This window comes from Gopherus flavomarginatus, chromosome 2, assembly GCF_025201925.1.
Source record: "Gopherus flavomarginatus isolate rGopFla2 chromosome 2, rGopFla2.mat.asm, whole genome shotgun sequence".
Lineage (NCBI taxonomy): Eukaryota > Metazoa > Chordata > Testudines > Testudinidae > Gopherus > Gopherus flavomarginatus.
The window spans coordinates 156,951,403-156,971,717 of NC_066618.1; the positions used below are offsets into that span (position 1 = coordinate 156,951,403).

A 20,315-nucleotide genomic window follows, 5' to 3' on the forward strand; every position below is an offset into this window, starting at 1 on the left:
CCTTGATCATGCCCTTATAAAGACCAGCCATTTTAGCCTTGTCAAAAAGTCCATTGTGACTGAGTTGAAAAAAGTAGTTCAGAAACAGGGTTCAACTCAGTGATTTTTTTTTAGCAGAGCTTGTGGAGGCCTTATGCTTCCATCAGTGGCATTTCTCTCTCTGTATTGGTATAGCACAGTCACTTTGGAATGCTGCATCTGATGAATTTCAAAATTTCAGTGTGTTATAACAATCAATGGCCAGAATGTGATGGAGGAGAATGGATGACATGGGGGAAGTGGGAAATGGGGTGTACACAAAGCTACTGGTGTGGGGAGGGAGAATGGGAGACGCTGGTATGGGAGGAATGGAGGGGAGGGGGCACAGAGTCTGTGGCAGAGAGGAGACTGGGGGAGGTTTCAGGGAGTCCCTGCAATAGAGAGGGAGGGAAGAGTGGCACATAGGGAGCTGGGGTGGGGAGAGGGGAGAAGGGAAGGATGTCTGGAGCCCCTTGTGAGTGCAATGAGCTTAGCCCACACAAGCTACAAAGTATGCGACCCTTAGTTCAGGGATTCTCAAACTGGGGTGACAGGGTGGTTTCATTGGGGTCGTGAGCTGTCAGCTCTGTGGGGCTGCCGTCCCCAAGCCCCCGTTAAATTATATTCCCCTCCTGTTTTTAATTTATAAGCGGGTCCCACTCATAGGCTTACTGTGTGAAAGGGGTCACCAATACAAAATGTTTGAAAACCACTGCCCTAGTTTAAATAAGTTTTAAACTACTGAAAAATGTAGCTTTGTATGGGAAATCACTATATTAACAAAAAAAAGTATTAGTTGATCCTGCAGCCGTGAACACAACTTCCTATGTCTTAGAAGAAAGGAGAATGACTGGAGAGAAGAGAAAAATGCAGGGGCACTAATCAGGCAACTTTACAGTCAATGTCTTCTGTATTCTATGCTTGTCAAGGTATGTTTCCCACTTTGAACTTTAGCGTCCAGAAAGTGGGGATCTGCATGTACCCTTCTAAGCTTAATTCCTAGCTTAGATCTGATAGCGCTGCCACCAACCAGAAATTCCAGTGTCTGGTACACTCCCTGTCCCCCAAAAACCTTCCCTGGGGAACCCAAGACCCAAACCCCTTGAGTCTTAAAACAGAGAGAAATAAACCATTCCCCCTCCTTCCCCCTCCCAGACTTTCCCCTCCCTGGGTTACCCTGAGAGATCCAAGGAGTTTGGATCAGTGTATCTTAAAACAGAGAGAAATTAACCTTCCCCCCCACCAATCCCCTGGTGAGTTCAGAGCCAATCCCCTTGGGTCTTAAACAAGGGGAAAAAATCAATCAGGTTCTTTAAAAAAGAAAGCTTTTAATTAAAGAAAGAAAAAGTAAAAATTATCTCTGTAAAACCAGGATGGAAAATGTTAACAGGGTCTTCAGCTTATATAGACTAGAGGGACTCCCTCCCACCAGCCTAAGATACAAGTTACAGCAAACAGAGGTAAAAATATCCTTCCAGCAAAATACACATTCACAAGTTAAGAAAACAAACATAAGCCTAATCCGCCTTTTCTAGCTAGTACTTAATATTTTGAATATGAGAGACTGTTTTAGAAAGATTGAAGAAAGATCTGATTGCACGTCTGGTCCCCCTTAGCCCCAAGAGCGAACGAACGAACAAAAAAACCCAGCCCAAACAAAGACTTCCCTCCACCAAGATTTGAAAGTATCATGTCTCCCGACTGGTCCTCTGGTCAGGTGTCAGCCAGGTTCACTGAGCTTGTTAACCCTTTACAGGTAAAAGAGACATTAATCCTTAACTATCTATTTATGACAATGCTTAAAAAAAAAAAGGCAGTTTGCATTTGGAATAACTCCTCACTGTTAAGATAATCACCATCTCCATGGATATGACATGAAAAGGGGAACCTAATAGAGAACTCCTAATGTGTTTTTTCCCCAAACTCATCTAGGCTTAAACACAGAGATAAAGCCACTGCGGAAATAGCATTGCTAAATTCGAGCTGTTCCCTTTGTTTTAGAGCCTTTCCAGTTTTACTTTTATTGTAAGCTGAATTTGAGTTTATTCTAGAAATTGGAGTGAGGAGAATTCAGTCAGAAGCTCTTTGGAGCATTCATTGCTTAATTATGTAGCAGAATTCTTGTGCCTTTTTACGGTGGGTAGTAAAACCATTTATTGTGGATTCTGCCGATTTACTCAGCTTAATACGCTTTGCAGGCTGGCAAGCTGCTTTCTCGGCCCCCCTGGGGCATGAGAGACTCCAGTTTGGGAGTGGACTTTGCTCCCATGAGACGGGTGGGGTTTTAATTATTGTTTATACGCTGGGACAAGAAAGGGTGCTTGCAGTTAATTGGATTTGCATCAGAGAGCCAGGGAAAGGATGATGTGTTTGGTTAGGGGTAATTGATATGTCCTATACTCATACTGACCCTAATTCAGGAAAGTGCTTAAGCACTTGTGTAACTTTGAGCATGTGAGTAGTTGACTGAGCACACTGCAACCTCTGCCTGATGATAATTTAGCTAAACCAGGGGTCAGCAACCTTTCAGAAGTGGTGTGCCAAGTCTTCATTTATGCACTCTAATTTAAGGTTTAGCATGCCAGTAATAATTTAACGTTTTTAGAAGGTCTCTTTCTATAAGTCTGTAATATATAACAAAACTATTGTTGTATGCAAAGTAAATAAGGTTTTTAAAATGTTTAAGAAGCTTCATTTAAAATTAAATTAAAATGAAATTAAAATGCAGAGCCCCCTGCCCCCCCCCCACCCCCGACTTGTGGCCAGGACCTGGACAGTGTGAGTGCCACTGAAAATCAGTTTGTGTGCCGCCTTTGGCACGTGTGCCTTAGGTTGCCTACCCCTGAGTTAAACTTCGCTCTGTGTAAATGTCTTGTAGCAGAATAGGCTTGCTGTTAGACTTAAACTCTAAATTACATCTAGCTTTTTGCAAGTTTGTTGTGAATTGATGATCTTCTTCGAGTGATTGCCATATCGATTCCAATTAGGTGTGTACGCGCTGCATGCACAGTCGTCGGAACGTTTTCCCCCTAAGAGCACCCGTCAGGTTGGCTGTGGAGCCCCCTGGAGTGGCGCCTTCATGGCGCTCAATATATGATCCTGCCAACCCGGCGCCACCTCAGTTCCTTCTTACCGCCAGTGACAGTCGTCGGAACTGCGGTGACTTGCTTAGCAAGCTCTCCTCGTTTTCCCTAGCTTTCAGTTTAGTTTAGTTCACAGTTATTCCTAGCCTCATTAAGTTTAGTTTTAGTGTTTTCGGTTGTTACAGCAGATAGCTATTGGGAGTGGGAGGTCTTCCTCTTCACCCAGACCGTGTTCACCGTTGGAACTCGGGGTATGCCTAAATCCCAAGGGTTCAAACCCTGCAAGTCCTGCAACAAGCCCATGCCAATGGGCAACCCCCACGACATTTGCTTAAAGTGTCCAGGGGAAGCACACCAAGCGGACAAGTGCAGGATTTGTAAAGGGTTTTGCCCCAGAACAAAAAAGGAGCAAGACTTTCGCCTCAAGCAGCTCCTTAGACCGCAGCCTACATTGGCATGGCAAGACCTGGCACCAAGCTCATTGGTGTTCCACGCCCCAGTGGAAGAGGTAGAAGCGGCACCGCAGAAGGATTCTGGGAGAGACCTGCGGCACCGCGGTTCCCCAGCGCCCAAACTGGTAGGATCGATCCGGCACCGGTCCCATTCCCCGGCGCCGAAGCGGCACCGGAAGCAGGGGAGGAGTGGATCTCCAACTCAGACACCCACCCGTTTGGAGCTGGCCAATGGGATGTGTTCGGGAGAGGAGCAGCCAGGGCTGAAGACTTTGCAGCCGGCACTATTGACTTAGACACCTGCAACGGGGACTGTCCAGTCTGGTGCTGTTGGATTCCCCAAGCCAGGTCATTGAGGATGTTAAATTGCCATTCACCTCAGACACCTTTGAGGCCGCGAGGGACCTCATTGCAATGACGGCACCGCAGTCCCTGATCCTTCGAGCCAAGCCTCCAGTACTGCAACGTGGGCGCCATCTTGAGGTAAACAGGTGATGCTTTGTCCCTCAGCACCGCCGATGGAGTTGCGGCACCGCTCAGAACCATGGCGCCACGACGCTTATCCTCATGCCAATCTCTGTCACGCAGCAGATCCCGTTCCCAGCACTGGGCATCTTGGCACCGCTTCCCAGCCTTGTGGCACTGCTCCCCAGTCCAGCTCCGTTCGGCACCACCCTGGCCATTGTGGTCCTGGTCATCGTCTTCAGAGTTGGAAGGGCTGAGGTGGGGGTAGGGCCATGGTGTGCGCAGTGGAGATACTGTACCTCCATGGATGTACTACCAGGCCCAGGGTGCCCAATCCAAAGGTTCCCTTTTGGCTGCTTCTGAACTGTGGGTGCCGGAGGCATCAGCCAGTTGCCCCACCCCTAGGGCCAAGGAGGTACTGGTCACACTACCTCCACTGGAACCATCGCCAGTTCCTGAACCTGATCCAAGTGTGGTTGTCCCTGACAGAGAGGTGGGACAGGAGGCCCCTGGAGACCAAGAGGCTCAGGAGGACCCTGTTCCCCCATTAGCCTCCTTGTCATCCTCCCCGGATGAGGCGGTTGCAGGCACCTCAGTCTTTGGACTGCCCCCCATAGAGAGCCATGCCCACCAGGACCTCCTTCACAGGATGCCACAAAATATGGGCTTGCAGGCCGAGGAGGTGGTGGAGTCAGAGGACCCGATGATTGACATCCTGGCCCTGGAAGGCCCATCAAGGGTGACTCTACCCCTCATCAAGACTATAAAGGCCAATGCTAAGACCATTTGGCAGACCCCGGCCTCCATCCATCCCACCATGAAGGGTGTGGAGAGGAAGTATTTCGTCCCATCCAAGGGGTACAAATACCTCTTCACACACCCACAGCCCTGCTCACTGGCGGTGGCTGCAGTAAATGAAAAGGAGAGGCAGGGCAACAAGCCCCAGGGCCTAAGTCCAAGGATGCCAAGTGCCTAGATTTATTTGGGTGCCAAGTGTATTCCACAGTGGGGTTGCAACTCAGGATTGCAAACAAGCAGGCAATTGTGTGTAGATACAGCTTCAACTTCTGGAACCTGATGCTCAAGTTTAAGGAGCTGGTGCCAACAGAGTCCAGGGAGGAGTTTGGAGAGAGAGTGAAGGAGGGCATGGTGATGGCACGGACCTCTTTACAGACCTCACTGGACGCTGTGGATTGAGTAGCACGCACCTTGTCCTCCAGTATCGCCATGAGGCGTAGCTCATGGCTGCAGGCCTCGGGACTCCCGCTCGAGATTCAACAGACCATGCAGGACCTGCCTTTTGATGGGGCAGGTCTGTATGCGAAGCAGACTGACTCTAGGCCGAATAGCCTAAAGGACTCCAGGACTACCGTGAAGTCCTTTGGTATGCGCACCCCGGCAACCCAACGTAAACATTTCAAGCCGCAGCAGCAGCAGCACTCCTATCCTCCTCGGCTGAGGCAGGACTTTTATAGGAAAAAGGGTAGGAATGGCAGACACAAGCCTTGCCACACCCCCTCTCCCCCAGCTTGGGCAGGGCCAGGGTCTGACTAAACCATTGTCAGATTCAAAGCAGGTCTTTTGAAGGTATGCCTGAGGACAGACACCAGCCAAAAATTCCAGATCCTTCCCCATCTTTCTTGAATCGTCTGTCCCACTTCTACTGTGCTTGCTCCCAAATAACTTCGGACCGCTGGATTTGCCGTACAGTAGAAGTGGAATATTCTCTCCAATTCTGCTCCTATCCTCCCTCCCACCCCCCTTCCCCGTCCCTCTTCTGGGACCCTTCTCACGAGCAATTCCTTATCCTCGCTAGGGGGGAGCAGTGGAGGAGGTTCCTCGGGGCAAGGAATTCTGTTCCCGTTACTTCCTAATCCCCAAGGCCAAAGAGGGTCTCAGACCCATTGTAGATGTTCAACTTTACCACGAACTTTTTGAGTCTTTGAAGTTCTGGACACAATTATCCTTTCTCTGGATCGGGGATCGCCCTCGATATGAAGGACGCGTGTTTCCATATAGTTATTTGGCCTGCACACAGACGATTCCTACAGTTTGTGGTTGACCACAAACATCATCAGTTTATGGTCCTTCCATTTGGCCTCTCAACAGCCCCCTAAGTGTTCACGTAGTGCACGTCAGTCGTGGCCACTTTCCTCCATTGGAGGCAGTTGCAAGTATACCCCTTCCTCAATGATGGGCTGCTCAGGGGCTGCACCAGGGGGTAAGTGGAGTCTCAAGTCTGATTGGTCAGATCCACATTCGAGAGACTGAGTCTCCTCCTCAATTTCAACAAGTAAACCTTGTCACCGACCCAAAGAATAGAATTCATCGAGGCAGTGTTAGACTAGGTTCAGCCAGGAGCACTTCTGCTAGGGTCCCGATTCCAAGCAATGACAAACATAATTCAAAGCCTCAGGCAATATCTGACCACTACAGCAAAGGGATGCCTGAGTCTCCTCAGGCACATGGCAGCCTGCACTTACGTGACCCGGCATGCCAGGCTGAGGCTCAGATCACTCCAAGTTTGGCTCGCTTCGGCCTGTCGCCCAGGACATGACAGCCTGAATTTAGTGGTCACAATGCTGGGGCAGGTGCTTGAGTCCCTTCAGTGGTGGCTCTACCTTTGGAGAGTGTGTGAAGGAGTCCCCTTCAAAAGCCCTCAGCCTTCCTTGTCACTGGTAACTGAGAGGGGAGGGGGCGCGCATTTGGGAGATCTCCAAGCGCCGGGCCTGTGGTTGCAGGATGAGCTCACCCTCCATATCAACACCAAGGAGCTGAGGGCAGTGCGACTAGCATGCCAGACCACGAGGTCAGTGCGTAGCAGTTAGGATGGACAGCACCACTGTCCTGTTTTACATCAACAAGCAGGGTGGAGCCCGCTCCCCTCCCCGTTGGGAAGCCCTCCAGCTGTAGGAGTTCTGCATAGGCCACTCGATTCACCTGGTAGCATCCTATCTACCAGGAGTTCAGAACATGCTGGTGGGCCACCTCAGCGGTCCTTCCACACGCACGAGTGGTCCATCTGGCCGGATGTCATACACCTCATCTTCCAAAGGTGGGGTTTTCCCCAGGTCAACCTGTTTGCCACCCAGCGCAACAGGAAGTGCCCAATGTTCTGCTCCTTCCAGAGACACAGCCCAGGATCAACACAGATGCATTCCTGCTACCCTGGGGAGGCCGTCTGCCCTATGCCTCTCCTCCGTTCCCTCTAGTGCACAAGGTCCTACTCAAGATCAGCAGGGCCGGGGCAGAGATAATTCTGGTGGCACCATCGTGGCCTTGACAACATTGGTACACCACGTTCCTGGAACTGTCAGTGGATGCCCTGGTCATGTTGCCACTCCTCCCCTACCTGATCACTCAGGACCATGGTTGTCTTCATCACCCCGACCTGCAGTCCCTCCACCTCATGGCTTGGAAACTTCATGGCTGAACCCCACGGAGCTTCTGTGCTCAGAACAATTAAGGTGGGGGGGCAGCCTCCTCGGCAGCAGGAAGCCCTCCACTAGAGTCACATACCTGGCAAAGTGGAAAAGATATTTATTTGTTGGTGTGACCGGATTCGTACACCCCCTCTTCAGGCACCGCTACCTCTCATCTTTAGAGTACCTTCTGCACCTGAAACAGCAAGGCCTGGCAGCGTCCTTTTATAAAAGAACACCTCTCTGCAATTCCGGCTTTCCACCCAGGAGTGTCTGGACGCTCTGTCTTCACCAACCCTACAGTTGGTCAGTTCCTCAAGGATCTGGAACAGCTACATCCCCAGATCAGACAGCCTGTTCCCATGTGGGACCTTAACCTGGTCCTCTCAATGCTAATGGGACCCTCATTGGAACAGCTGGCAACTTGCTTCCTTCTCTCTCTGTCGTGGAAGGTAGCCTTTCTTGTCACCATTACATCGGGAAGGAGGGTGTCTGAGCTTAAAGGCCCACCTTACATGGTTTTCCACAGGTGCAACTCAAACCTCACCTGGCTTTGCTTCCTAAGGTTTTGTCATGCTTCCACACTAGTCAGGGCATTTTCCTACCTGTTTTTTACCTTAATCCTCATGCCAGTAGCCATGAGCAGAGGCTACAGTCCCTGGATGTTCGGCGAGCACTAGCCTTCTACATGGAGTGCACTAAGCCGTTCAGGAAGCCGAACCAGCAGTGACAGACAGGATGAAAGGACTCCCAGTCTCATCTCAAAGAATATCTTCCTGCTGGATAACAGAAGTTACTAGATCACAGGCCCTGGTTCTCACGGGAGACTTTAATCACCCTGATATCTGCTCAGAGAGCAATACAGTGGTGCACAGACAATCCAGGAAGTTTTTGGAGCATGTTGGGGACAATTTCCTGGTGCAAGTGCTGGAGGAACCAACTAGGGGCAGAGCTCTTCTAGACATGCTGCTCGCAAACTGGGAAGAATTAGTAGGGGCAACAAAAGTGGATGGGAACCTGGGAGGCAGTGACCATGAGATGATCGAATTCAGGATCCTGACACAAGGAAGAAAGGAGAGCAGCAGAATATGGACCCTGGACTTCAGAAAAGCAGACTTTGACTCCCTCAGGGAACTGATGGGCAGGATTCCCTGGGAGAATAACATGAAGGGGAAAGGAGTCCAGGAGAGCTGGCTGTATTTTAAAGAATCCTTACTGAGGTTGCAGGAAAAAAACATCCCGATGTGTAGAAAGAATAGTAAATATGGCAGGCGACCAGCTTGGCTTAACAGTGAAATCCTTGCTGATTTTAATTGCAAAAAAGAAGCTTACAAGAAGCAGAAGATTGGACAAATGACATGGGAGGAATACAAAAGTATTGCTCAGGCATGCAAGCATGAAATCAGGAAGGCCAAATCACACTTGGAATTGCAGCTAGCAAGGGTTGTTAAGAGTAAAAAGAGAGATTTCTTCAGGTATGTTAGCAACAAGAAGAAAGTCAAGGAAAGTGTGGGTCCCTTACTGAATAAGGGAGGCAACCTAGTGACAAAGGATGTGGAAAAAGCTAATGTACTCAATGATTTTTTTGCTTCTGTCTTCACAAACAAGGTCAGCTCCCAGACTACTTCACTGGGCAGCACGGTAAGGGGAGAAGGTGACCAGCTCTCTCTGGAGAAAGAAGTGGTTCGGGACTATTTAGAAAAACTGGACGAGCACAAGTCCATGGGGCAGGATGCGCTGCATCCGAGAGTGCTAAAGGAGTTGGCTGACGTGATTGCAGAGCCATTGGCCGTTATCTTTGAAAACTCATGGCGATTGGGGGAGGTCGCAGATGACTGAAAAAAGGCTAATGTAGTGCCTATCTTTAAAAAAGGGAAGGAAGAGGATCTGAGGAACTACAGGCCAGTCAGCCTCACCTCAATCCCCGGAAAAATCATGGAGCAGGTCCTCAAGGAATCAATTCTGAAGGACTTAGAGGAGAGGAAAGTGATCAGGAACAGTCAGCATGGATTCACCAAGGGCAAGTCATGCCTGACTAATCTAATTGCCTTCTATAAGGAGATAACTGGGTCTGTGGATGAGGGGAAAGCAGTGGATGTGTTATTCCTTGACTGTAGCAAAGCTTTTGACACAGTCTCCCACAGTATTCTTGCAGGCAAGTTAAAGAAGTATGGGCTGGATGAATGGACTATAAGGTGGATAGAAAGCAGGCTAGATCGTCGGGCTCAATGGGTATTGATCAATGGCTCCATGTCTAGTTGGCAGCCAGTTTCAAGTGGAGTGCCCTAAGGTTCAGTCCTCGGGCTGGTTTTGTTCAATATCTTCATTAATGATCTGGAGGATGGAGTGGACTGCACTCTCAGCAAGTTTGCAGATGACACTAAACTAGGAGGAGTGGTAGATACGCTGGAGGGTAGGGATAGGATACAGAGAGACCTAGGCAAACTAGAGGATTGGGCCAAAAGAAACCTGATGAGGTTCAACAAGGAAAAGTGCAGAGTCCTGCACTTAGGATGGAAGAATCCCATTCACTGTTATTAGAGACTAGGGACTGAATGGCTTGGCAGCAGTTGTGCAGAAAAGGACCTAGGGGTTAGAGTGGAAGAGAAGCTGGATATGAGCCAAAAAGGCTAACAGCATTTTAGGCTGTCTAAGTAGGGGCATTGCCAGCAGATCGAGGGACGTGATCCTTCCCCTCTATTCAGCATTGATGAGGCCTCATCTGAAGTACTGTGTCCAGTTTTGGGCCCCACACTACAAGAAGGATGTGGAAAAATTGGAAAGAGTCCAGCGGAGGGCAACAAAAATGATTAGGGAGCTGGAGCACATGACTTACAAGGAGAGGCTGAGGGAACTGGGATTGTTTAGTCTACAGAAGAGAAGAATGAGGCGGGATTTGATAGCTGCTTTCAACTACCTGAAAGGGAGTTCCAAAAAGGATGGATCTAGACTGTTCTCAGTGGTACCTGATGACAGAACAAGGAGTAATGGTCTTAAGTTGCAGTGGGGGAGGTTTAGGTTGGATATTAGGAAAAACTTTTTCACTAGGAGGGTGGTGAAGCACTGGAATGGGTTACCTAGGGAGGTGGCGGAATCTCCTTCCTTAGAGGTTTTTAAGGTCAGGCTTGACAAAGCCCTGGCTGGGATGATTTAGTTGGGAATTGGTCCTGCTTTGAGCAGGGGGTTGGACTAGATGACATCCTGAGGTCCCTTCCAACCTTGATATTCTGTGATTCTACAATCACCTTATGCATCTACACATGCTACAAGTTGGCCAAAACACCAAACCTGGCTCGTATGGCATGCTCCACGAGAGCTCAGTCGTCCTCAGCGGCATTCCTGGCCCAGGTCCCGATACAAGAAATCCGCAGGGCAGCAACTTGGTCCTCGGTACATACATTCACCTCTCATTATGCCATCATCCGGAATTCCAGAGATGATGCAGCTTTCAGCCGAGTGGCGTTCCAGTCAGCGATTCCATAACTCCGACCTCACCGCCTAGGTAAGGCTTGGGAGTCACTCAACTGGAATTGATATGAGCAATCACTCGAAGAAAAAACAGTCACTCACCTTCTCGTAACTGTTCTTCGAGATGTGTTACTCATATCCATTCCAAACCCACCTGTCTTCCCCTCTGTCTGAGTAACCGCCAAGAAGGAACTGAGGAGGTGTTGGGTTGGCAGGATTATATATTGAGCTCCATGGAGGTGCCACTCGAGGGGAGTCCAGAGCCGATGTGATGGGTGCTGCTAGGGGAAAAACTTTCAGACCACTGCGAACGTGGCGTGCACACATCTAATTGGAATGGGCATGAGCAACACATCTCGAAGAACAACAGTTATGAGAAGGTGAGTAACCGGTTTTCTTTGAGCAACCTTGCCTTTTACAAAACAGCTTCAGGCTTGCTGTTAGACTTAAACTCTAAATTAGCATCTTGCTTTTTGCAAGTTTGTTGTGAATTATATTCTTTGAGTAACCTTACCTTTTACAAAACAGCTTCAGCGTTTATACTGTGGTTTGTGTTTACAGCAATGGTGTTTGTCTCAGTGTTGCATTAGAACTTACTCTCTGTGAATTGACTGCAGTGTAAACATTAGAAATGGGAATAAGGACTACGTACTGCACTAGCCCAAATTGAAATTGCACATTTAAAAATGAGCTTTTTGAAAAATATGGCTGTAGTTAGCATAATTCTTGCCCAGTATGTGTGGGACTTAAAAATTGGAAACGCATTTCACGGAATATGTTCCAAACTATTAACCAAGGCCAGTGCTGATGCTAGCTATCTTGAAAGATAACTGGTTATGGTTGTTTTTTACTTGCTTACTACTATAGCAAAGTAAGATAGGTTATGTTAATTTCTGGTTAGGAAAAAAGAAAGCAGATATCTTGTCTGTTGCAGGAACTCTCATGATCAATATAGCAGGTCAACTTTGATTTACAAGGCCTGAGGGATCTGTCATGCAAAACAGCATTAGATAATGTACAAATCATTTATCAAAGCAGAATATCCAAAAGCTTAACCTGAGCACTCATGTACATACTTGTCTAAATCAGGGCTTCAGTGTTTTACTTGAAAATTCAAACATCATTAATTAAAAAAATCTCCACAGCTCAGAACATATCTCTAAACACTTCACACAAGTTTCTTATCAAATATAGTTAAAAAGCTCAGCTCCTAAATTCTTTTGCACTGATCTCTTCCAAGACATTGTAATTTTATGATTTAAAAAAAACAGTAATCTAAATGTATCCATCAAGAAGTTTTGTGTCAAATGGAGGCAAGCTGACACAGCAGAAGTCCAGGCTTCTATGACTATTTAATACGTGCTGTCAGTACTTATAATTTTTAAAAAGCAGAGGTTTCTGAATTCTCTGTGTGGGCCAGTTCTTGTAAAAGAATCTCATGGACCACCTCGCCTGCCAATCATAAACCAATTCTTGATCCCTCTTCCTGCCTGTGAACGTATGATAACACGTGTGTTCTTATTTCCTCTGTTTTCTAGCTACTCATCACCTTCTGTGTTCATCTTACTCCCTGAAGTACCTCACTGAGGAAGGTCCTCCCTCCAGTTGTTCTTGCGTTTTGCATTTCTAATCCCACTTTTTTGTGCTAGTTGTTACCCCAAGCTGAGCCCGCTGGTTTTGCTCCTTTTCCTGTGCTGTTGATTCTGTGGGCTCTCTGTTGTGGCTGTACAAGCAGCAGAAAGGCAGGAGTCTAGCCAGTGCCCCAAGAACAGGAAGTACTTGATGTGCCATAGTTTGATCTGGTTTTAAAGAGAACTATGTGACCATCTCTCAAAAATAGTATGTAGAGAACAGTTCAAAGTGTTGTTCTTAAATAGTTAAGCAATGTCTATTACTATTTTAACGTGCAAACTATGGCTTACTGAGATATACAAAGATATGTCTATACAAATGGATGTCATTTTAAAAATCTTTTTGGGAATTTATGTAAACAATATTAAACATGTCTTCTCTTAATATCCTTTCAGTTCCAGATTTATTGCTCTTGCTCACCTGGAACTTATGAGTTTTTACCTGCTTTATAACTCAATGATCACACTATATATGCTTTTAATCCCAGCTATGCAATTAAGGTGTGGCATTTACTCAAACTAATGTGAAGAATGACTTCCCTTTCACAAAGAAATTAACATTTAATGTACTGTACTTTTGCACATTCAGCATCCATGTGACCCTGACACTTGTACTGTTTTATTATATACCTGTTATGCACTGCCTTTTCCCACATTGAATAAAGATCTTGTTGTACCAATACCTGGTATCTGCATACCTGTGTTCAATAACATTTGTTACTGATAGTAGCTGCTATTGCATTTAATGCCTTTCTGTACCTCTAAATGGTGGTTGGATTTTTCATAATTTCTTTTTATTCCTTTAAACAAAAAATTGTTTACTTCAGAATTTCTAATAAACAGTGAAAAAAAGATTAGTAAGTTGGGGAGAGTTAACCTCATGAAAACCACACGTAGAAAGGTACACAGAAACAGTGTTATGATGTCGCAAACTATAAATGTCTATATTTTCTCTTTCCATTTCCTTCAGGTTACCTTTGTTTCAAGCCAGTGCTTTTGCATTCCTAGCACCTGCCAGAGCTATCCTCTCCTTGGACAAGTGGAAGTGTAATAACACAGGTAAATGACAGTCATGTATGCTTGTGGAATTTTAACCGTGTGATAAATCACCAAGGTAACTCAAAATGGGGCATCTAATTTGCAACTGACATATCAAAAGATATGTCATTGACCTCTCTTTGTGAACAAGTGGGGAGATTAGGAGAAATGTATGCTTTTCTGCTTTTGAAAAAATGATTTTGTAAAAATGCTGTTGCGGAGTTCTGATTTTCTTTTAGTGATTTCCATGTCAAATGCTCTCTTCTTGTAAATGAAATGTTTAAAAAAAGAGAGAGAGAGAAACTAATTATATCAGGAAAAAATCTATGGCTTGTAGGGCTAAGGACAATAAGATGGATATTTTGGTTCAGTAAGTGGGGTATAGTGGTGGTACAAGTCTGTTAATGGATGTAGCAAAATTGTTGATAATGCAGAAAAGGCAGATGTGTTCAATAAATATTTCTGTTGTGCATTTGGAATGAAGCAGGACGATGTACTCTTGTCACATGAGCATTTTTGAAATACTTTCCAGTCTATTATTAATTAAGAAGGCTTTGAAACAACAGCTACTAGGGATAAACCTTTTTAAATCAGCAGGATAACTTGCATCCATGAGTTATAAAAGATCTGGCAGGGGAGAAAACAGGAAAAATTCAAAAAACTGCTAGTGTTATGTCAGTATTCAAACATTAAAATAGTAGTGCTTTATCTATATCAAAACCTATGTGAAGTGGAATAAGAACTGTCTAGCTGAGAGATGTTAAAACATAGTTGTCATTGGGGAATCACTATTGAATGGAGTCAAGTATCAGAGTGGTAGCCGTGTTAGTCTGGATCTGTAAAAGCAGCAAAGAGTTCTGTGGCACCTTATAGACTAACAGAAGTTTTGGAGCATGAGCTTTCGTGGGTGAATACCCATTTCATCGAATGCATCTGACGAAGTGGGTATTCACCCACAAAAGTTCATGCTCCAAAACGTCTGTTAGTCTGTAAGGTGCCACAGGACTCTTTGCTGCTCTTCCATTGAATGGAGTTATTTCTAGTGGGGTTCCACGGGGATTAGTATTAGGTTCAATGCTATTCAGCATTTTTGGTCAACAGTCTAGAAGTGAATATAAAATTGCTGCTGATAAAATATTCAGATGACCCAAAGACCAGCTGAATAGTAAATAATGAGGATAGAGCAGTCATCTGGATTGATTGGTAATCTGGGCCCATAGAACAAAATACATTTGACTGTATTAAAACACAAAGCTGTACCTCTAAGAATAAGGTATGAAGGCTATACTTACAGAATTGGGGACTGTATCCTGGCAACTGAAAAGGAGTTAGAGGTTATAGTTGACCAGCAACTCAGCATGAATTCCTGGTGCAATCCTGTGACGTACAGGTCTAATGCAATCCTGGGATATATCAAAGGGATTAATGAGTAGTAGTAGGGAGATGATTGTTACCGCTGTACATAGTGTTGATGAGACCAGTGTTGAAATACCATGTAGTTCTGCATATAGTCTTGATATCTGCCTTTTAAGAAGTATGTTGAAACTTTGAGGTTGAAGAAAAGAGCTACAAAACATAATTTGAAGGTTGGAGAAAATACCTTGGAGTGAGAGACTTCAGGGGCTCAATCTGTTTGGTTAATCCAAAAAAATAAATAAATAAAATTGAGTGATCTGATTAAAGTGTATGAGTACCTCCATAGGAAGAAAATACCAGTACTAAAGGGCTCTAGTGAAGACAGAACAAGAACCAAGGGTTGGAAGCTTAAACTGTACGGATTTAAATTAGAAGCACATTTTTAACAGTGCAGGTGATTAAACATTGAAAAAAAATTCCAAGGAATGTGGTGGATTCTTCATTTTTTGATGTCTGCAAATCAAGACTGGATGCCTTTCTGGAAAATATGTTTTAGTAAAATATAAGTTATTGGGCTCAATACAGGAATAATTGGACAAAATTCTGTGGCCTATGATATACAGGAGATGATACTAGAAGAGCTAATGGTCCCTTTTAGTTGTAAACTCTATGGAAATAATGTTTAACTGTTATCCCTGCATAATGACCCTGGATTTTGAGAGCCAGGTTCCAGGTTTTTGTTGTTTCCATCTCAATGTCACCAATTAAACAAGCAAACAAAACTGTAGCCCAAAGTAGGCTTTCAGTGTCTCTTTTGCCAACCCCAATGTCTTGAGAGGTTTTCCACAGGTGTATAGTTATTTTTTAGCTGAAACCTAACCATCTGGTCTCTCTCTAAATTAAAAAACTAAAGTGGGAACTATGTCATTGCTCTCAGTTCAGTTTTCTACAGTAGATTTTAAGAGCTTACGTGTGCAGAATGAGGCAGCTTGACTTGGGGAAGGGGAAAGCATGTTAAAGGATGGAAAGAGACAGTTTCCAGTTACCTCTCATAGGCCCCAGGTATCTTTAATTAATTGTGACCCTCTTACTTTCACTTCTTGCTTTTTGATGTAAAACCTGAAATGAGCTGTTGCTAATATCTGAGAAGGTAGATATCCAAGTCTATAGTTCAGAAAACCAGGCCCTGGATGTTATGAAATTACACACACATTTTCAGTGTCCATAGCAGTAAGCCATGTAGGCTAGGTGGTGGTTGAAGATGATTTACTTTCAAGTTGATGCATCACAGTGCAGTGAAGCATGTGTTAACAGCCTAGAAGTACACCCCCTGTTGTGGTTTATTCCTGTATTAGAGATCAAATGAGATACTGGTTTCAGTTTATGGTTGAAAAGGACCCTTGTTTTGTCTTGCTCCTGATCTTTTCTAACCTTCTAAAGGGATCAGATATGAGCTGTTACACTCGAATGAACTAGCTAAATTAGTGAATAACAAATGTTTGACTGTTTTAGACATTGTGTAAAATCAGGTAATTCTCCTGATGAAAATGTTCCCATTCAGCTTACTTGAGTGAAAAGAATCCACAATTGACCCTTATATTTGGCAACTTAGGATTTACCACTCTAGTGTAATGGGTGGAATTGGTGGCTAGCCCTTAGGAAATGCTGCTGCCTTATCCACACTGCGAAGAAAATCGCATGGCTGGCTTGTGCCATTCCAGGGCTGCAAGGCTGTTTGATTGCCCTGCACATTAATGGGCTCAGGCTGGACACTGGTCTGTGGGACCCTTCCACTGTGCAGGGTCCCGGAGCCCGAGCCCAGAAGTGTACACTGCAATGAAACATACACGTAGCCTGAGCCCTGGAAGCCTGAGTCAGCTGGCCCAGGCCAGCCATTGGTGTCTAGTTGCTGTATGGACCGACTCTGAGAGCTGATTGCTGGAACTGGAATGTTTTTGTTTCTCAAACATCTATCAGTCTAAAAAATAAAGGACCGCTGAAGTATTAGGTGAATCTTTCTCTTCCTAAATAACAAAAACTGTGAAGGGGACACAAAAATGAAAGCATGTTTGTTTTTTATTCCTCCAAGATGTAACAGTTACTAATGGAACAACAGAGCTGCTGCACACTGAACATATCTGGTACCCCAGGATACGAGAGGTAACATAAGTAGCCTTTCTCCGTTGATCATCCCATTCAGTTAAGGTTTCTCATCCATACCTCTACATGTTCTTGTATTTTAAGTTTGTAATTTCTTCGTCCACTACCATTCACTGTGAATATATCCCGTTATCTGCTTCGTGCAAATTTTAACCATTCCAACTCCTTTATGCATGACTGAAAATGGAATGCAATGAGTCATTTACCATCTTAAAAAAGACACACTGTACAATACACAAGTGAGACTAACATTCTGCTGCTTAGACTGTGTCGTTTGTGTGCACCAGTAGCAGTTAAACACTTCATCACGCCGCTTGCCTACCCTCGCTCAGCAATTCAATAGGCTGTTCAATAGGCAGTTCGCAAATCACTTGACATCAAGGTTTCTCAAGCTGGATTCAGTTCTGATGGAGATGTTGATGCTCACCAGAGACTTGCTGAGTCTGCCCAGTTCCTTCCCCACCTCCAGCATTTCAGTATGAACTTTCTCATGTCCTACAGAGCCCAGGATGGGGGTTGTGCCCAGACATCACACTGCAGAAGGATAGATGGTAGCATAGTCCAATTGAGGCATGTGTCATGGAACTTATCTCCCATCCCGTCACTTTGGGCTGCCAATTTTTCCTCGATTTAAAACAACCCCTCTCTCTTCCCCATGTTCAAACCATAGCTACATCCTGCCAAGAGCCCTGCAGCCCAGAAGGCTGGCAGTCTCCTGAGACCACAACGCTGCTCTATGCCAGCTTCTAAGGAGCACTTGTGACCAATGCAGCATACACTCTGCCCCTAGGAGCTAAGAGCATCTCACCTCCGTGGCGCCACCAGCCCTTGCCGGTTCGATCTGAGAGCTTAAAGGTTAGCCTGGAACCCAGGTCTCCTATATGACAGTGTGATGTGCTATCCACACAACTGCCAAACTGGCCCATTGGTCTGTTGGGTAATAGTTTTGTGGAGAAAAACATAAGTGTTATACGTAAGCAAGAAGTCACTTAAACTCCTAATTAGCTGTTGTATGACAAAAAACAGTTTGCTTAGGCCTGCTTTGTCACTGAATTCTTTAATTGCAGTTTATAACCCAGAGCCGAAAAACATATTTAGTGTATCCATTTCAAACTTAATTGACCTGTATTTTTTCCCATTCTTTTTGTGTTCAGATCCAAGGGGCTATTATCATGTCCTCCCTAATAGAAGTAGTGATTGGCTTCCTTGGCCTTCCTGGAGCTCTCCTGAGATACATTGGACCTCTGACAATTACACCAACTGTGGCTCTGATTGGCCTGTCGGGTTTCCAGGCTGCAGGGGAGAGAGCAGGCAAACACTGGGGTATTGCTATGTTGTAAGTACCCTTGAATATAGTTAACTGGGCTGCATTATGAAGTAAGGATGCATACCGTTATCACTCCACAGTGGTTCTCCTGTTCATGTCAGGGAATGGTTTGCACAAAGACAAAAGATAGGACGTAGCTTTTAGTAGTAGTTAGTGTTTTGGTAGCTTTTGTAAAAGCAGCAAAGAATCCTGTGGCACCTTTTAGACAAACAGACGTTTTGGAGCATGAGCTTTCGTGAGTGAATACCCACTTCATCGGACGCATGTAGTGGAAATTTCTAGGGGCAGGTATATATATGCAAGCAAGAAGCAAGCTAGAGATAACGAGCTTAGTTCAATCAGGGAGGATGAGGCCCTGTTCTAGCAGTTGAGGTGTGAAAACCAAGGGAGCAGAAACTGGTTTTGTAGTTGGCAAGCCATTCACAGTCTTTGTTTAATCCTGAGTTCTTGGTGTCAAATTTGCAGATGAACTGAAGCTCAGCGGTTTCTCTTTGAAGTCTGGTCCTGAAGTTTTTTTGCTGCAGGATGGCCACCTTAAGCTCTGCTATTGTGTGGACAGGGAGGTTGAAGTGTTCTCCTACAAGTTTTTGTATATTGCCATTCCTAATATCTGATTTGTGTCCATTTATCCTTTTCCGTAGAGACTGTCTAGTTTGGCCGATGTACATAGCCGAGGGGCATTGCTGGCATATGATGGCGTATATTACATTGGTGGACGTGCAGGTGAATGAACCGGTGATGGTGTGGCTGATCTGGTTAGGTCCTGTGATGGTGTCGCTGGTGTAGATACGTGGGCAGAGTTGGCATCCAGGTTTGTTGCATGGATTGGTTCCTGAGCTAGAGTTACTATGGCGTGGTGTGCAGTTACTAATGAGAATATGCTTCAGGTTGGCAGGTTGTCTGTGGGCGAGGGCTGGCCTGCCACCCAAGGCCTGTGAAAGTGTGGGATCATTGTCCAGGATGGGTTGTAGATCCCTGATGATGCATTGGAGGGGTTTTAGCTGGGGACTGTATGTAATGGCCAGTGGAGTCCTGTTGGTTTCTTTCTTGGGTTTGTCTTGCAGTAGGAGGCTTCTGGGTACATGTCTGGCTCTGTTGATCCGTTTCCTTATTTCCTTGTGCGAGTTTTGTAGTTTTGAGAATGCTTGGTGGAGAGTTTGTGGGTGTTGGTCTCTGTCTGAGGGGTTAGAGCAGATGCGGTTGTATCTCAGTGCTTGGCTGTAGACAATGGATCGTGTGGTGTGCCCGGGATGTAAGCTGGAGGCATGAAGGTAGGCATAGCGATCGGTAGGTTTTCCTTATAGGGTAGTGTTAATGTGACCATCACTTATTTGCACTGTTGTGTCTAGGAAGTGGACCTCCTGTGTAGATTGGTCCAGGCTGAGGCTGATGGTGGAGTGGAAGCTGTTGAAATCGTGGTGGAATTTTTCCAGAGTCTCCTTCCCATGGGTCCAGATGATGAAAATGTCATCAATGTAGCATAGGTAGAGAAGGGGCGTGAGTGGACGAGAGCTGAGGAAGCGTTGTTCCAGGTCGGCCATAAAAATATGAGCATATCATGGGGCCATGCGGGTGCCCATAGCGGTGCCACTGATCTGGATATATATATTGTCATCAAATTTGAAATAGTTGTGTGTGAGGATAAAAGCACAGAGCTCAGCCACCAGTTGTGCTGTGCCATCATCAGGGATACTGTTCCTGACAGCTTGTATTACATCTGTGTGTGGGATGTTTGTGTAGAGAGCCTCTACATTCATGGTGGCTAGGATGGTGTTTTCTGGAAGGTCACCAATGCATTGTAGTTTCCTCAGGAAATCAGTGGTGTCACGGAGATAGCTGAGAGTGCTGGTGACATAGGGTCTGAGTAGAGAGTCCACATATCCAGACAGTCCTTC

At 45.6% G+C, this 20,315-nt stretch overlaps 1 protein-coding gene across 9 annotated transcripts in view; it reads left to right on the forward strand.

Annotated features, from left to right (window-relative positions):
• SLC23A2 (solute carrier family 23 member 2) overlaps positions 1-20,315 on the forward strand; it is a 123,965-nt gene that overhangs the window by 82,484 nt on the left and 21,166 nt on the right. For all 9 annotated transcript variants that reach the window (XM_050939999.1, XM_050940000.1, XM_050939998.1 and 6 more), the window contains 3 exons: positions 13,510-13,598; positions 17,023-17,093; positions 18,248-18,429. In XM_050939999.1, the coding sequence (XP_050795956.1) occupies positions 13,510-13,598; positions 17,023-17,093; positions 18,248-18,429 (342 nt within the window). The remainder of the gene's footprint in view (positions 1-13,509; positions 13,599-17,022; positions 17,094-18,247; positions 18,430-20,315) is intronic.